The following is a 17,892-nucleotide window of genomic DNA, read 5'->3' as shown; positions in this document are numbered from 1 at the left end:
AAAGCGAGGAGAGGGACTATTTTCTCAACTTGTTGCTTTAAATATGTTAAGGTCTATAGTGACGTAGGACTGAGATGGTTTTGGTCACTTCCGAGTTGAGGTCCCTATGTGATGGCTAGTAAGAACACATTTGTCTTAAGTTATAGAGTTCAAATGTAGGAAGATCATCATGGGGGGAAAGAACAAACAACGAACAAAAGGAAATGTTCGGGTAAGCCACCACCAATATCTGTGAAACAGCGTTGACGGTACAAATCGAGCTAACACGAGCTAATATAAACTTCGTGGTTTCAGCTAAAACGACGCATGTTTAAACTGTTTGATGACCATAAACTGACCATCAGGCGTATTTTTATTACCTCCGTTGCTGTGTGAAATCACGTATTGTTTCCTGTTATTAGCCGTCCAGCAGCGGCCGAGCTGCGGAGGTTCTGGCCCGGGAAGGGGGTGCCATCCCGGGCTTCGTGGGCTTCGACACCACGGTTACTTCTGAGCTGAGTTATGTCCCCGCTGTCCACGGAGCGGAGGAAATAGACAACCTGGTGGATGCTGATTTCCGCCTAGTGCTGAGGAAACTCTCAAAGAGGGATGTTGTCACCAGACTGAAAGTGAGCTTGATCTGGATCTGTTCTGAATGTTAATCTGTAGAATCAGGCATATGCATATTTGATGCTCTTGTAAACTTGTAAGCGAAATATGTTGTTTTCTTTGTAAAAAATTAGGAGTAAAAACATCACCTTCGAGCTCGTATCGTTGAGTGTGTTTAATAAGCTTGTTCTTCCCAGGCAGTGCAGGACTTTGGGGCCATGTGTCAGGAACGGGATGCAGAAGAGGTGAAGGGAGTTCTGCCATACTGGCCAAGAATTTACTGCAAGATATCAGTGGTAAGTTGTTAATTCACCTGACATTCACACAGTTATCCATTAAGCATAGTCACTTTACATGATGTAATTTGATAAACCGATCTGCCAGTGATGAAAGTTGGCCATTTGTTTTTCTATTCATTAAGCTTTAAAACAAAATAACTATATCTTTGATTTATACGCACAGCAATTAAGTGTGTACTGTGATGCATGTGAGACATGATGTGATGCATAAATGTAACTAATAGTGTAACAGCACATTTTATTCTCATTTTAATCCTTAATAAAATAGATATTGGTCCATCCATCCATCATCCATTTTCTTACACCCTTGACCCTCAGTTGGTCTTGGTCTCAAATTTTTTTTAATAGTTGAAATAATTCATTTTCCAATCATGCATTAAAGTGTTTCTTTGTTTCTCATTTTATGTGTCAGGACCATGACCGCCGTATCAGGGAGGCCACTCAGCAAGCTTTTGAACAGCTGGTGCTAAAAGTGCGTCGCAGCCTGGCCCCCTTTCTGAAGAGTTTGATGGGCCACTGGATTCTATCGCAGTGCGACACTTACACACCCGCAGCCTCTGCTGCCTGCCAGGCCTTCCAGGCTGCGTTCTCACCTGCTAAACAACCTGAAGCTCTCAGCTTCTGCAAGGACGAGATCCTTACTGTGAGTGGACATGTTGGCTTTTCTGCAGAAATGTGGATTCTTGTGCTAAAATACGCAGAAGTGGTACATTGCAGAAATATCCCTACTCTTAAAAGTTTTCATATCATTTTGCAACTGCAAACATCAGTGTATTTTGTTTCGGTTTTATGTGCATAACAGAGTTTAAAGATATTTTCTTGTCACAGAATTTTATTTAGAGCTGAACTTTGACTACACCATTCTAACACATGACTGAGTCAACATGATTTTCCTGTATTTGCCTGCATCCATCAGTATTTACACTGATTATATTTCACACAGGTGGTCTCAGTTTACTAATTAATCATTACGGAAGGCAGTTGCTTTCATGGACTTTATTTTTGAAAGCTATGACAGGAAAATTAGCTGAATACAAATGCATGTCATCCATATATTTATTTGTAAAAAATGTTCTTTACAAAAATGCATTACTTTGCATTGGTCCCTCATAAAATCAAAATAAAAATGCTGAAGTTTGTGGTTGTGATGTGACAAGACATTTCTAAAGGTCCTAAGACACATATAATGTTATGACTGTGTTGCAGGTGCTTCAAGATGTTCTATTAAAGGAAACCGCAGACACTCTCAGTGATTCACAGTATGTTAAAAACCTTTACTTAATCTTAGCTTCTGTCTATTCCTTTTCTGTGTGTGTGCACTAATGATACATTTTTGAGAGAAAGATTTACTGAGGCACAGGTTTCTCTTGTTCAACAGAAGTGTGACAGAAGAGGAAAGAGAAACCAAATATGTTCGCATGTTGACCAGCTCGCTGTTGGGGGTGAAGAGGCTACTTTCCTTACTGCTTCAGGATGACAGGGCCGCACTGCAGCAAAGATTAGCTCCACTGGTTAACTCTGGGAAGTTCTGGAAATACAGCAAGCACAAGACGCCACAGGTGTGCATTTAAACGACATTTACATTCAAAGCGAGAAGATTCGAACAAGAAACATTTGCTTCGTTGGCCCTTGTTACTACAGCAACTCCCTGTCAGTCATTACTGAGTTGCAGTAACCCCGTGTGTTGCTCCACAGGTCAGAGGAGCCTTTTTTGAGATGCTGTGTGCTCTGTGTGAATTCACACCAGATCTGGTTCAGAGCGAAGCGGCACGACTCTGCCCTGCTGTTCTCCTCAGTATTGATGACACAGACCCTGTTGTGCTTCCTCACGTGTGGGAGGCAGTTCTTCATGTTGTGTCCACTATTCCTGTAAGTTTGAACGACCTGTTCCAGAGGGTCCCAACCCTGCTTCCTCAGAGCCCACTGTCCTGCATGTTGTAGGGGTTCCTCTGCTGCGATGCTCCTGACTAGCTGAATCAGTTCTGTTGGAGCAGAGTAGCATCTAATATATGTTTATATGTTGTCTAAAATTGTGAAGTCAGTAGGTAAATCAAAGATAATTCTAGATGTTTATTGGTAGATCAGGTGAAAAGATATTATTCCCTGTTTTGATACCAGGAAACAAAGCAGAGATATTTCTGAGTGAAAATCACTTGCGTATTGCTAAACTTTTTAGTACTTGCCATTAGCACTTGCCATGTGCAATAAACCCAAAAACTGCACCTCGATGTTTACAGGACTGAGTTGGTATGTTACATGCTACATTTCAGGACAATACTACTAGAAAAAACTGACTCAGCTTTTGACTTGTTTGGAAGCCAGAAGAATATCTCTTTAGTCTTCAAATAAAATGGCAGCATGACTCAATTTGCAAAGCTGCAGTTGAAGGAACTACTGGACTTCAGTGTAGACAAGTAGAGCTTTTGACAGCTCATACTGGCTGTTACGCATGTGGGGTGTAGGTGTGATGATTTGGGTTTGTTATGCAGCCTCAAAAATCCCAGACATGGGCCTGTTGCAGGCATTAGCTCCTTTCACTAAATACTTCAGGTCTGTCTCGCCATTAAAATGTATTTAACGGATCACACTAAATTGTGCAGAGATGGTTTTAATAGTGAAACCATAGGGACTGAACTTCTCTAGTATTGACTGTTAAAAATTCCAAGATAATGAGTAAAAATTCTTTTGAGGCACAAAAACATGTCGAATGTTTTTTCCCCCAAAAGACTTGGAGATGTTTGATAGATGCTTCCTATGCAGGACATATTTGGCTTAATATGCTGATTTCTGAACAGCCAGAAGGAGCATAAAGAGGGTCTTGTGTTTCTGTCTGTACAACAACACTGTGGTGAAAGAGGCTATTGAGACCACTATGAAATCTTCTTGCAAAATATTCTAGTGGGAATTTTGAGATGGCTAAAGCTTGACCCAAACTGGGTCATCAAACAGTCCTGAAGACATCAGATCTTTCTGTTCCAAACAACAGAGGAGGTTGGGGAAATAAAACAAAATCAAGATCAAGACTGGAATCTTGAAGAGAGTCGTGTAAAAAAAAACAATTAGAAAAAAGCGAGTCAGAATTCCTCCTCAATAAGGTGAGAACCTGATGAATACAGAAAACAAATAGTTTTTCTTGAAGCGGTTCTCAACGCAACTCAATTCTGGATAAATTTAGCTTTTCACGCAATGCGTCTCATTTTCCATTTTCTTTCAAATCTACAATTTCTTCTGTGTGATTTCTTAATCTTCTGTTAAATGTTTCAGGATTGTTGGACACATGTAAATGCCAAGAAAGGTTTTCTTCCTAAACTCTGGGCTCTGTTGAAAGAAGGAGGTAAAGGCATGGCTAAAGGGCTGCATCCGAATCTCATGCCTCTCCTCAGTAAACTGCCGCAGCAAATCACCCATCCTGACTTGGACTTCTACACCACTTTTTACACCGCATTCCTGCAAGGGTAACTTGTTTGTGTTTTTATACGTGAAGAGTTATCCGATGTGCATTTTCCAAACGCTATTCCTGCATTTCTGCGTGTTTTGTGTCGGTCAGCCTGTCCAGCGAGCGTGCAGTGACGAGCCCGTCGGAGAGCGCAGTCATAGTGACGTCTTTCGTTGAGTGCTTGAGGTACAGCATGATGCAGAACGCCGGGGACGAGCAGCCTCAGGAGAAAATAAGGAGCATGCTCATTTCCCAGCAGGTGTGATCATGCTGTCATGCCAAATTTTCCCAACATTTCCTGACTCTCAGATGTTTCTTAACAGTGTTTTGCTCTATTTCTGCAGCTCCTACCTTTGATAGAAAAGGCTATTAGAAATTCTTCCCTTCAAAATGGGCCTCTTTTCCTGCTGATCACCGAAATGCTCATTTCCTGGGAGAAGAGGGCGGGATTACACGGTGAACGCGAGGAAAATAACAACAAGGACGTCTTCAAGAGACTGCTAGCTGACTTCTGGGAGGAACTCTGTCTCCTGTGCGTGCGTTTTGTCGACGACGAGGACGTTGATCTTCAGGCTTTGGAAGGCGTAGCCACTTTGCTGCAGGTGAGTTTACTTTTGTGCTTTAGCGAAATGTATCAAGTAAAACATATTTGAAATAAGAGCTAGTTGTTTTCCCTCTCGAATCTCTCCAGGTCATGCGTAATCCTGAGAGAATAAGGAAAAAACAAACCCAGAAGAAGAAATCTGTCAGGATGTGTCTCACGAAGACAGAAGAGGAAGAGAAATCAGTCATTCAGGGAGAGGGAGTCGAAAAGTTTGCGCAGGCTGTGTCGGAGCCTGTGCAGGAGAAGGCGTTTGGGTCCCTACAGACTCAGCATTTTGAAGACGCCGTGTGCCAGCTGGCTCAGCTGTGCCTCGTGCATGTGAATGAGAAAAACTCAGAGAAACATCTTGTTTTTCTGTCCCTTCTCCTGCAGTCTTTCCACACGCCCAGGATTTTCAGTGTAAGTCAAAGATCTATTTTCATTTGACAATGATTTCTCTGCTGCAAAATCTGGTTAATCAAAATCATTTATATCACAATGACATTTCGAATGTTATAGACTGTGCAGCTCTTTGTCTGTAAATACGTTCAAACCAGAACTCCTAAAGTGGCGTATTTACCTTCACACTAGGATACATTTTATCTTACATTTGTACTTATTTCAGACGTTACTTGAATTTGACGAAATTAAACCTGGAGATGATAAATGGACGGAGGAGAAAAATCCATCAGTTCAGTTTCTGCTGAGGCGTGTGGTCGTGTGGCTGGCGGAGGTGGGCCGCAGCGATACCGAGCACCTGGTGGAGATGGTTTTCAGCTCGCTGTCCTGCTGCAGCCAGGAGGAGACCACACACATTCTTAATCACATCACCACGGTAACCTCATCCTCGTTTGTTTGACATCCAACTGAAGTTTTACCTTTTTTCCCCCCCCTTGTTTTTAATGGTCCGTTTCTCTTCTTTCTAGATGGGTTTAGAGTGGAGAATCATCCTGCAAATTATTCAGAGAGTAAATGTTCAAATTTCATCAGACTCAACACCAGTTTGTGGTTTTTGTTTAGGAGAGACTTCTTGACTCTGTTTTCTAACTTGTAAAGGCATGTAAAGATCCCAAGACTCGGGCAAGCTGCAGGGACTGGCTGAAAGGTTCGGTTCTGGGCGAGCAGCTCCTGGGACTGACTGAAGAGCTCTGCAGGATGGAGCACAACTCGTCTGCTCCCAAAACCCCCGCAAGCAACAGCAGCTGGACGCTTATCAGCCTCGTTCTCTCTCAGAACAACAACAATGGTAACTCCAGAGAAATTGCGCAGAAATACTGCAAAGAGTTTCTCTGTGCTTGACAAAACAATAATCTGTCTTACATTTTGATGTGTTTAGAGTCTTTAATTGGGGAGGTGTACATGGAGAAAATGCTGGAGAAGCTCCACACTACTCTGTCCGAGACCAAGAGTCTGTCGGACGCGGGCAACATGGAGCCGCTCATCTCCTTCATCTGCGACGTGGCTTCCTCTTTCTTCTGCTCCGTCCAGGATTGCCTGCTGCTCCTCTCTGCTGAGGAGCTCCTGCTGACCGTCTTCCAGCTGACTGCGCAAGATCAAAGACACACTCGGCTGTCTGGTGGGTCCACACACACATTGCACAAAAATGTCTAATTAAGCTGCGAGAGAAAGAAAGAGCAAATTCATGTTGCCATTACTTTTCAGAATCGCTGTTGGATAAGCTGAAGAAAGTGTGCGTAGCTGGAGTCAGGACACTGGTGCAACACTGTGAAAGCGAGGTTCGCCAAGGCGGCTTCCTGCACAGTGCAGCCGTCTGGGTCATGAAGCAGCTTCTGACCATCAGTCTCGATATTAAAAGGTAAATCTTTGTACATGCATCTTACTTTTTTCAATTGGTCTGTTGTGTTATCTTCAATTATTATTATTATTATTATTTTTTTTTGTTTTAGCTTGCAGGTTTTAGTCGGAGCTGTCCAAAGCTTAGTGGAAACAGTCGTCTCCGTTGGCGACGAAGCACCCGTCGTCCTCAGCCAATTCTTTGCTCTTCTGACACCGAGCCAGACGGAGTGGACCAGAATCCGACACGCCCTGTCTCCTCAGGTCAGCAAGTCCACACCTGACTATGGAAAAATTCAAGAACATCTGTATAGTGATTACAAAGGGAATGTTTTACCGAGGCCTTGCAAAAATAATCCTACTCATGAACTTTTTCACATACTGCTACATTACAGCAAGAAATTTCACTTTTCATTGTATTTTATTGAAATTTTATGTGACCGATTTAGGAATCTTTGTGATTTACTCTTTCCATTTTGAGATGATAAATTGAACAATTTTCTATCAGATGTTTTCATTTTATAGCCCAACTGAAGCCTTAACCCTCTTCCAGACAATCTGCGTTACTTAATCTGTTGTTGAGTAATGTTAAACAGACTGATCAGTTCAAAGAACAGTTGCATTCACACCGAGATTAAATTACACCAAGGTGTTATAGGTAATGTTACCTCTAAAGATGATTGGTTGCACTAGATTTATTTTAGGCCAATAGGATTAAAAGGGTTTTGATACATATGCATTTCACCATATTTAGAATTTAGTAAAAATGTTGGAAACTGTAATTTTTCATCCATTTCAAATTTATTTACTAATTTTTCCTGGTCTTGGATAATATTCCCATAAAATGAATTGACGTTTGTCCTCTTAGAGTGACAAAATAACAAACATTTGAGGGGTAGGAATACTTTGCAAGGCACTGCCGAAAGAAAACATTTAACATTCATGTAGTACCTCCATTTTTTTTTTTTCACCTGTTGTCTTCAGTGGGTCAAATCTCCTTTGCTGTCCAACCGTCACAGAGGAGTTTGTGAAAAACCCTCTAAGGACATGTGGAAGTTCAGAGACTCAAACAGGCTGCCTGCTCACCTCTGTGTCTGTGCCGTCTTGGGAATTGTGGCCCAGACTGCTGCAGTTCTAGCTTCTGACCAAAAGGAGGCGCCACATTCTTCATTCCTCCCAAACCTTACAGGCACAGGTAGAACACAGGACTCTCTGTTAAGAACAAAGTCGTTTTCTTCTACCAGTTTTTGATGCTTTCATAAGTTTGTTCCTATTCAACAGTTTCAGAAGTGTTGTATGCGCTGCAGTGGTGTAAGGAGCTCGATTTCCGGCCCCCAGTAGCATCTGCTTATCCCAACCTGCTGGCTGAATGGGGACTATCAGATGGACTCCACAGCAAAGTCCCAATGAAATCTCTGCTAGAGACCCTCTACTCAAGGTCAGATTCACCTCAGGCTTTCTTTCATTTTTCTAGAAGTAATTTTAAATATTATCCTCTGATTAAATTCTTCTCCTTTTCTGACCATAAGGTCCGTGACAGATGGAGGTCTGTGGTCTCTGACTCTAGAAAACTACATCCGCACCAACGACCTGGCAGCCACTTGCAGGGGAGCTCTAAAAAGACTTTATGGTAGTGCAGACAGGTCAGTAATTTATAAGAAAGTATTTGATTTTCATGAACATTCTTAGCTGTGAAATTGTAGCTCTTGTTTTGTTTTATACTAAATAAGTTTATCTAACCAGTCTTTTCCCAGTGAATCTGAGCAAACTGAGCACGCTGCAGGTGCTCTGCCCACTTATGGCTAAAGAAGACAGAGAAACTCTGATTGCTTTGGCTACTGCTGGAATAATCAACTGGCAAGAGGATGAAAGTGAGACACCATAGCACTGTACAGGAATCTGTCTTATAGATTTATATATGCAAGTAGTAATTGTTGGCTGTGTGTTGCAGATGTTTATGGCAGTCTGGCAGTGCTGCTGTGCTGCCTGAACGCCAACACGCCGGTAGAAGAGGAGGTCATTCAGGCTGTCCTTGCCACTCTGATGGAATGGAGGAACAGCAGGGAGGACTGGTTTCTCTTTAGTTGGTAACTGAAGCAATTTTTACACTAGCAGATATTGCTGTTATGTGCAAGATTTGCAGCATGTCTTTAAAAAACAAAATTAATGTGTAGATTAGACACTTTATGCTTTCAGGACCATAGAAAACGCTGATGTGTCGACTGACGTTGTTACAGATCAGTTCTTCCCCTGATGTTAAATTAGCCACATCTGTGTATTTCAGTGACTTGTCCGAAGCGACATCTGAGCAGCTGAACCTTAACGTGGAGATGATTCGATTCTTGTCTTGGCTGGTGACTCACTGTCCAGCCGTTCTTGGGGGAAACCAGTGGGACTTTCTGCTCTGCTCCATGTTGGCCTGGTTGGAGGTGAGACAAAGATTCTGCCTCACAAAACTATTCACTCCACATTCTATCGCATCACAACCACACATTTCTATGTATTTTACTTCAATAATAAACCGATACAAAGCAGTGCAAAATTGTGAATCAGAGAAAAACAGGAACTGAAAAAGGCTTGTGTGGATTTCCGTTGACTGCCCCTGAATTTGTACTTTGTAAACCCAACTTTCTTGATGTATTTACATCTACTCTGCTCCACAAACAGATTCTTCCCAGTATTGCTCAGTTTTAAACTCCTTCCAGTTTCCCATCAGTTCTGACCAACTTTCTCGTCCTTATTGAATAAAAGCAAGCCCACAGCCTGATGCTGCCACCACCACGCGTCACTGTGGGCTGTTAGTTGTCTTACATACTTTAGTAAAGAGCTAAATTTTACTGTAATCTGACTAAACTACCTTCTTCTCCATGAATGGTTTGTGTCTTCCCTTTAACAAATGCTCTATCTCTTGTAGACCAGATTTGTGGAGCTCATGAATAACACTTCTCCTGTCATCAGGTTCTCTGGGCTGAGCTGCTAACATAACTCAGTTTTTAACTTTATCCAAACCCAGACTGCCAGTGAGAATGTGAGCTGTCTGTGGAGCCCTTGGGCACAGCTGTTTGTGTGCGAGAACTCTGCGTTGATCGTGACGCTGAGCCGGTTCTTCGCATCGCCGTCCTCTGGCGTCCTGGAGAAGCTGCCGTCAGAGCTGGCTGGCGAATGGAAAGATTTCTTCATAGAGGGAATCTACAACCTCCTGTTGCCCCTGCCAGTGAGAATCACTGGTACGTGTGTTGCTTTTATGTTGGCAAGTAATTGTACTGTATTTGGAAAATAATTCAGGTACTACTCGGTGCGCTTAATTTTCCATGAACATTTGAATGTTACATGTGACGTATTTGAAATGGATAAGAGTAAATTTCTCTTAAATAAGATTTCTATCCGGATAGGCTGTTTCCTCACATTGTAAATAATATGATAAGTACCAGTCCTAATCTTAACATCTTTATTCACTTATTATTTCTGGTTCAATCAGAGGCTTTTCCTGAACCGGATGACCCCGTGTTCCCCATGGCTGTTCTCCAGTCGCTTGGTTTGGCTCTGACTTACATTCCAGTCCAGCAACTAAACCAAAACTCCTTGACGCCACGATTTATAGCAGACCAAAAGACCAACCTGCCAGAGCCTCTGCAGACCCTGCTGAACACTCTGTGTCCCCTGCTGCTGTTCAAAGCCAGGCCTTTGCAGATAACTGTTCACCACATGCTGGAGAAGTAAGAGTTTTTCTTTCTTGTTGTGAGAATTGCTTGATTCTGTCAGAAAAACACTTGAAGTAAGTCTGATCTGTTGTGCTCTGTTCTGACTGTCAGGTTAGCTGATGTTTTGCACACAATGTTAAAAAAAAAGCTTCTTTTTGTGGATGCAGGGTGATGCCACAGCTGCCTGAGTGTGATGGCGAAGGCGATAACAACAAGTCTGATGACGACAGAGATGAGCCATGTCTGTAAGTGAAAGTGGAGAAATTCTGTTGCCTCATCACAATGCATAATTGAAAAGAAAGAAATGAAAAAAAAATTTAAACAAATGTATATATTTGTCAAGTTGTGGTGTGTTTGATCTCAGATCTCCTCCAGCTGCGCTCATGGCCGTTCTGTCGACCTGTGAAGAGTTGTGTGACAGCATCCTGGCGGCGCTTCAGGTGGGAGAGTTTGCAGTGGTCCAGCCTCTCAGCGTGGAATACTCCTGCATACTGGCTTACCTTCTTGCATGGAAACTACTCCTTACTTTTTTCAAATCCTCCCCCTCCCATGTGAGTCTCTGTCTAATTTCTGCTGCAAAAGTGGGTTTATAAAGACTAAAGAAGCTGATTTTGATGTACTGTCACACTTTTTTCTTTTATGTAGCTGCGTGCCCATTATGCTCAGTATCTGAAGAGAAGCTGCTCTCTTAACAAGCTGCTGCTCCATCTCTTCAAACTGATGCCTGAGAACCCGACTTGCCCGGGCCAGGGGACAGAGACAAAGGAGAGTAAAACTTTCTTCACAGAGAATCTGCTTCTCACAGTTGACAGTAAGTCACTTTGAAACTTTTAGTATCTTGCAAAGCTATTCCTATCCTTTGAATGTTTGCAGATTTTAACAAACTACATCCATAAATTCAGAAAATCCTGCTAAGTGTAACTATATGTAAATCAAATTAAATAAGATCTGATGCTGTGCAAATGTGTTTGCACCACTTTTCACACCAAGTTACAACAACTTTCAATGTATTTATTGGGATTTTATGTGATAGAGCAATACAAAGTAAAGGATAGTTAAGTGGAAGGAAAAATCCACGTTTTTCAAAGTTTTAACGTCTAAACATTTTTAACATGTGGCATGCAGGTGTGTTCAGCCCAATCATATACGTTAACGGTCGAGTCTGTAAATAAAAAATAAAAAAAAGCAGAGTTCTTCCATTTTTTCTGTGCTGTGAATTGACTACAGAGAATGTTGGCGTCGAGTGGGAGCTCCCCCACCTGGCCTGCAGTGTGTACTACAGCACAGTGCAGGACCTGCCTGCCATGGTGCGTCTGTGGTGGAACAGCCAGGAGAAGAGAGTGAGCTCTGCCGTGGAGAAGTTCACCAGTAAATATGTCAGTCCTGTTCTGTCGGCCCAGGAGATCTCCTCGGTCCACGACAGCACTCAGATGTTTGACAGCATGACTGTAAGTTGGCGGGCTAAATGCGCTCTGCACACCGAACAAGACAGCCTTCAGAAAGCATTTGTTAAACTCTTAATTTGTTCCTGCTGTGAAACGGTAATTTTCTAGACTTAAGTCGTTTTAAAATGTCAAGTTTAGATGTAAGCTAAACACTCATGTCATAATGGAAAGCGGTATGTTTAAGCTGTTTCTATATATACATGTTTAACAGGAATAGATTTCTTGATTTGTCAGCTGTGTTCTCTTGATATAGAATATTGTTTGTAGTTTCTGGTGCAGGCTTTTGCATTTTTTTATGTGAAAGTCTTAGGGAAGATTAAAACCCCTTTTGCTTGATTTTGGTTTAACATTTCATAAACTGCGTCAAAAACATATTGATCATAAGTTTGAAGTTTACTTTTCAAGGTAGAGGAGGAAACAAAATGCTGAGTTAAAAAATGGGTAACTATCAGATCACTATCTCTACATGATGTATGAACATCAAACCAAAATTAGGTTTAGTTTAAAATTGTCACTTTTTAAAAGTGTTTTTTGCTACGGACCTTTGAAAACGTTACATGGTGTAATTGCTCATTTTATAAGTTACACTCTGCTGATACATATTTTAGACAATGCAGTTTGCTAAGGGCAAAAAAACATGAAGAACAGCATTGAGAATATTTTCATCCAGACTTGTCGTCTAGACTTCCTAGTCTCTCTATGAAAAGCCTGCCATAAACTTTAATAATTATTCATGCAGAATGTGAGTGATCCATAAAAAAAAAACAACCATTATAGAGTTGACATGTTTAACAGGATTTTAACGTTATTTACTGGCTTTTTCAGCCTTTCTGTGATCCTTTCTTTGTCTCTTGTCCTCTTCTGCAACTTAAATGAGCAGCTGACATGCTGTACAAAAGGCGTCCAGCATCCCAGTGCTTCGTTATGGCTACACTAGTCAAAATAAAAATAACTGATTCCCATCACCTTTCATTTCTTGGTTCTTTTTCACTCTAAACTAAATGTTTTTTTTTTTGTTTTTTTTAGAAGAAACTTGTTAAATATTTCCATCTTTTGATTGCCAGTAGGTGTGATGTTGAATCATTAACCAAATTTTGTCGTGCATCATTGCACTTTAATGAAGGTGCAACATTATAATGTTAAATTTATTGAACTCTCATTTGTGTCAGTCCATTAAGTGTGATCTGGGTGTTTAATTGTATATCCGCTGCTTCATTATCTGACTGGAAGACCCCCCTATGGTATTAAGACTACATATAAATATATTTTTTAATCACGTCTCCTCAGGTTAAAGCCCGCTCAGCAGCGCGAGAGGTGATTGCCACGTACTCCGTGGATGATATCTACATCGAGTTGGTGATTCAGCTGCCGCAGAACTACCCTCTGGGCTCCATCACTGTGGAGAGTGGGAGACGTGTGGGCGTCGCCGTGCAGCAGTGGAGGAACTGGATGCTGCAGCTCAGCACCTACCTCACACATCAGGTGGAAAAACAATCAATACACTCTTTTAAGGCACTTAAGACTCAGGTGTTTTTAAAGTGCCGAGTATTTTTATTTGCTGGGATTAGTAGGGCAAAAAACAACAACATTGTTTGTACGGTTAGAATGGCAGCATAATGGAGGGCCTGGCTCTGTGGAAGAACAACGTCGATAAGCGCTTCGAGGGCATCGAGGACTGCATGATCTGTTTCTCTGTTATTCACGGCTCCAACTACTCCCTGCCAAAGAAAGCTTGTCGTACCTGCAAGAAGAAGTTCCATTCTGCTTGTCTGGTGAGACATGTGATATTGAAGTATGAATGTGCTTTAAGTAACCAGTGGCAGCCTGCATTGATATTGCCTTTTTCTCTTCTTCCATAGTACAAATGGTTCACTTCCAGCAACAAGTCCACCTGCCCGCTCTGCAGAGAAACCTTCTTTTAGTCCTCTGTGTCTGCTTTGGATGAAAGAAGACGACTCTGACTGGTCGACTGGACGCTCGAATACAAAATGTTTCCAAAATGCTGTATAATTTGTTGGATTACTCGAGTAATTAAAAACAATCTGGAGAAATTATGAAAAATCTAGAGCTATTCACATTTGAACCTCCCGTATGTCCGTACTCGGACATGTGGGTTAATGTCCAAACTGTGTGTATATAGCAGTGCTTTCCCTGTATTGCTTATGTGAAAGACCAATACCCTCTTGTGATCGTTTTTATCTTTCCCGTTATGCAGCGGTTTGTTCTTTGAGTCCCCCACATACATGCAGAAAACATTGTGATTAAACTGATTTGATTTATCACAGGAAGTAAAATGAGTTTTGAAATATGAAAAAGAGCTCGACGTGTGAAAAGCTGGTTGATGCAATGGTAGATCCAAGTCAGTTTTTGATGAAAAATTTCCTAATATTTAGGAGTGCAAAACGACTATCTGATTAGGGACATTTTATCTGTCAGAAGCAGGAAACAGGATAAAATATCTAAATGCACACAATTGTTGGGGCTTGTGTGTCTTACCCTGTGCCTACATCCAACTGTACATGTTGAAAAGTAATTTGAATAAAACATCCTGAATTATATTGGATAAAACGTCCTCATATGTCTCAATATATTGGATCGTCTCCACCAATTTTTGACATAAAACTGTTTTTCTCTCAATTGCTTTTCTTTTTTTTTTTTTTACAGAAGCCTTAGAGATATTGGAACATTTCATGCTTCCCTCTGCTGAAGAGCTTTCATAAAGAAACTGTTTTCATTTTCCAGCAGGACTTTTTACCTGCCCACACTGCCTGATTTAATCATTATGATTTGACTGGGCTGGATTGGCCTGCAACCCAAACCCCCCATTGACAATCTAAGGGATGTTTTTCAAGAGGAAGATGAGAGATCAGGTTTGCTGAAGGCTGCTATTAAAGCTACAGGAAGTCTGCACTGTCTGCCTCCATGTCACAGTGATGCAATCATTTATGCAAAAGGCGATCTGAGAAAGTGTTGAATCCATATATATGGTACATGAACATGCCTTTCAGTGTTAAAAATATTTGTTGTTGGTTTTCGCTCATAGAAATAAATGCCTGAAATATATCACAAGCTAGGCAGATAATCTATAGCTTTTGAACTGAAATATATAAAGTTTTTACTGATGTTCTAATTTATTGCAGGCTTAATAAAAAAAATCTAAGCAACGTTTACAAGCAAAATCCAAAGCATCTTCTTTGCGTTATAGAAAGGAGAACAGTTTAGATTCAGAAATGTGGCTCCAAAAGCTGCAAATCACATTTACTCACTGGTTTTGGTTTTTATTTGTTGAAAACGAGTATATCCGAACCAAAAAAATAAAAGTGAAATCCCTAATTGATAAACTTTCACATAGAGAGATGTGCTCAGTAAATTTAACATGTATGACATGAACAGCTTGAGACTGTTCATGACGGACAAAATAAAGTCAAATTGGCTGAAATCAAGGTGAAGCTTTTCCCTCTTCCAGCCTAAACCTCCTGTTGCAACGTTTCCAAATAAGCGTATCAAAAAAAAAAAAAAAAAAAACTGTGCTTGTTTCCAAGAAAGGGTTGTAATTAGCTTTAGTCCGTGGCTGCTGCACCGGTCCCACAAGCTCATTTGTCTTGGGTCCACCACGTCCTCCTGCTGAATAATTTATCTGCTTAATGGAGACTTGCTCTCATCACCGTTGTTCCTATGGAATTAATTATGACAGATTAAGCATGATCAATGAATTAATCCCTTTGATTTTCTCTGCTGCCTGAAGCCTGTGTGTAAGTGTGTCATTTGTAATTCATTATTGTGGTCAAATTTTATCAATACATACAACGGACATTCATCATCATCTGCCCTTGACCTTTTTAATTGCCATTGATCTGTTTGGCAGGCATAAATATTTATACTGAAGGCTCCCTCTGTCTCATGAGTTTTGACAGAAACACTCACATCAATAGCCTCAAGTTTTATTGCTCATTATCTGCTTGATTAAGCATTGGTGCAAATGTTATGAACTACATGCAGTACAGTCCCGTGTAAAGCCAATTCTTTGCATAGGCTTAATCAATTCTCACCAGAAGGTGGCAGTGTTACCGCACAAAGTCTGGAAGCCTGCAGGAGAACTACTTACCTGCAACAATGGCCATATTACGCTGCCAGGAAAGGCATCGTTTTTGGGCTTTTGGGAGTGGAACCCTCAAAGATTACAAATTTATTATTTATTTACTTTTTGTTTGCTTGTTTTTTGTGACTTTTACTTTTTTAGTAAGTACATAAAGATGTGGATTAAAAGGACATTTCATCAAAAGAATTTAACAGAAAAAGTTCCTTGAAAATCCTGCAGCTTTGACATGCTAGAAATTAAATGTTGTTTTCTTTGTGTCTGAAGTTCATTAGTTCATTGGAGAGCCGGCTGAAAGGCGGCTCCAGTAGTTGATGCTGTTGCTTGCCTCACACAGTTAGAAGTTGGCCGCTCCAAAGCCTGGCTGGTACAGGAGGAGTTTCCATGTTTCCCACGTTCATATGTGGATCTTCTGTGGACACTTCCAGTTCCTCCATGAGTCTAAAATATGCATGTGAGGGTAATTTGTGATCAAATTCCCCTGTAGGTTGTGTGTATGTTTGGTCTTATTCTTCAGATGGTTTCCAGCCTTTTTACCCGATGACTGATGCTGCGATGAAGTCCAGCAGTCATTCTAAGACTTTAAGCAATATTAAGTTGCAGAATTTGCACGTTTTTGTTTCCATTCATAAGTGGGTTTTCTCGAGGTGCTCTGGCCGTCTCTCATGCCTGTCTTGCTATTAGATGTTTTCTTAGGTATGGGTGCCCCCTGTCTCTTGGCCAAATCAACACTGCAGATAAGCACCCACAACCTTGCAAAGATAGGCAGATGTAGGCAGTGGATGTGTGGCGTTCCTACAAAAATATTGATTGAGAGGATGCTAATACAAAACCATGCTGCATTTTTCTGATTTTTATTCCTAAAAAACTTTAAAAAGTTTGTATCTTTTTCATCCACTTCACAACTGTGCACTGGAAATTGTGCTGGCCTATTAAATAAAATTCAAAAAGAATACACTTAGAAGGCACTGTAGCTGTGAAAGTGTTCCCTCCCCTGTTTGATTTTAAGCCACTCACGGGACCCTGCTGTAGTACACCAGGCTAATTAGCAGTCATCCTGGCTGTAGCCACTCTGACCACTGGCCTCTGTGGCTGCACAGCCCAGTTTGTGCAAACTTAGTTGCCTGATAATTATCCAGACCAGGTTAGTTCTCATTTAACTCCTCTAAACCCATTTGTGAGCCTTTTAGCATTCAAAGCAAGGGTAGGAGGCTAGTCGCATCCTGGTCACGCCTCTCCTCAACATTTCATGCTGCCACTCATCTCTAGAAAGAGGATTCGAATTACTGTGTGTGTGCATGTGTGCGTGCGTGTGTGTTTTGAGCCATACAAGCACATTTGCCCAACAGTATAACTGCTAATATTAGTTCCGTTGAATTGAATCCCACACAGTCATTCCGCTTCCCTCTTTGCAGCTGGTCTCCTACTCTGTGCCTCCCTCTCATGTTCTCCATCATGCAGCAAAAAAAAAAAAAAAAATAAAATAATGTTTGAAATCCCGCACAGCGCATAATCAATATCTGAATTTGATTGTTGCCCTGCAAATCTATCAAGATAATTCAATCCTAAAACAAAGCAGGGAGCTTTGCATTCTGGGCTATTTTACTCATGCAAAGGGATCGATTTTATTAACATTTGCAGTTTTCCCGTAATGAAGGCAATAAACAAAGATTATTGACCTCAGGCTATTGGCTTCTACACCTGCATTTGTCTCAGCCATTACGAAGCGATAAGTCTGCTGGGTCTGCCACAGTTTAAATCAGCTGGTATTAGTCTGTCATCACGTACAAGCCTTTTATAGTTTTCTATTACCGCTGCCATGTTGCAGCTGCAGTGGAGGACACCAAAGATCAGGTGACTGAGTGTGCTGTTTTCCAAAAACTGGCTGGTATTCAGAACTACAATGAACGGTTTTCAGAAAGCAACTGAACTAAAAAAAAAAATGAAAAG

At 41.2% G+C, this 17,892-nt stretch overlaps 1 protein-coding gene across 1 annotated transcript; it reads left to right on the top strand.

Moving 5' to 3' along the window:
• Window positions 1–50: 50 nt before the first annotated feature.
• Window positions 51–14,404, top strand: ltn1 (listerin E3 ubiquitin protein ligase 1). Its single transcript, XM_008427169.3, has 32 exons — window positions 51–211; window positions 402–608; window positions 786–884; window positions 1,300–1,530; window positions 2,094–2,146; window positions 2,266–2,446; window positions 2,583–2,756; window positions 4,152–4,342; window positions 4,435–4,582; window positions 4,668–4,925; window positions 5,015–5,326; window positions 5,532–5,741; window positions 5,833–5,874; window positions 5,963–6,152; window positions 6,243–6,482; window positions 6,569–6,722; window positions 6,814–6,964; window positions 7,685–7,895; window positions 7,982–8,138; window positions 8,230–8,343; window positions 8,444–8,571; window positions 8,652–8,787; window positions 8,985–9,129; window positions 9,714–9,927; window positions 10,179–10,416; window positions 10,569–10,646; window positions 10,766–10,952; window positions 11,047–11,212; window positions 11,629–11,849; window positions 13,134–13,328; window positions 13,451–13,618; window positions 13,706–14,404. Exons 1-32 carry the CDS (start codon window positions 170–172, stop codon window positions 13,766–13,768), a joined length of 5,304 nt encoding a protein of 1,767 aa, XP_008425391.2. The 5' UTR covers window positions 51–169; the 3' UTR covers window positions 13,769–14,404.
• Window positions 14,405–17,892: the final 3,488 nt, after the last annotated feature.

Source organism: Poecilia reticulata, chromosome 14 (genome assembly GCF_904066995.2).
Source record: "Poecilia reticulata chromosome 14, P_reticulata-male-v2, whole genome shotgun sequence".
Classification (NCBI taxonomy): Eukaryota; Metazoa; Chordata; class Actinopteri; order Cyprinodontiformes; family Poeciliidae; genus Poecilia; species Poecilia reticulata.
The sequence above is the reverse complement of the archived record's forward strand: the minus strand, read 5'-3'. Positions and strand labels throughout refer to the sequence as shown.

Excerpts from the sequence above, each read along its gene's own strand:
- ltn1 (XM_008427169.3), top strand. The coding sequence starts at position 170 with ATGGGGGGAAAGAACAAACAACGAACAAAAGGAAATGTTCGG. Across the intron at positions 4,926-5,014 it reads GCGTAGCCACTTTGCTGCAG|GTCATGCGTAATCCTGAGAG; the intron begins GTGAGTTTACTT and ends GAATCTCTCCAG. Across the intron at positions 10,417-10,568 it reads GTTCACCACATGCTGGAGAA|GGTGATGCCACAGCTGCCTG; the intron begins GTAAGAGTTTTT and ends TTGTGGATGCAG.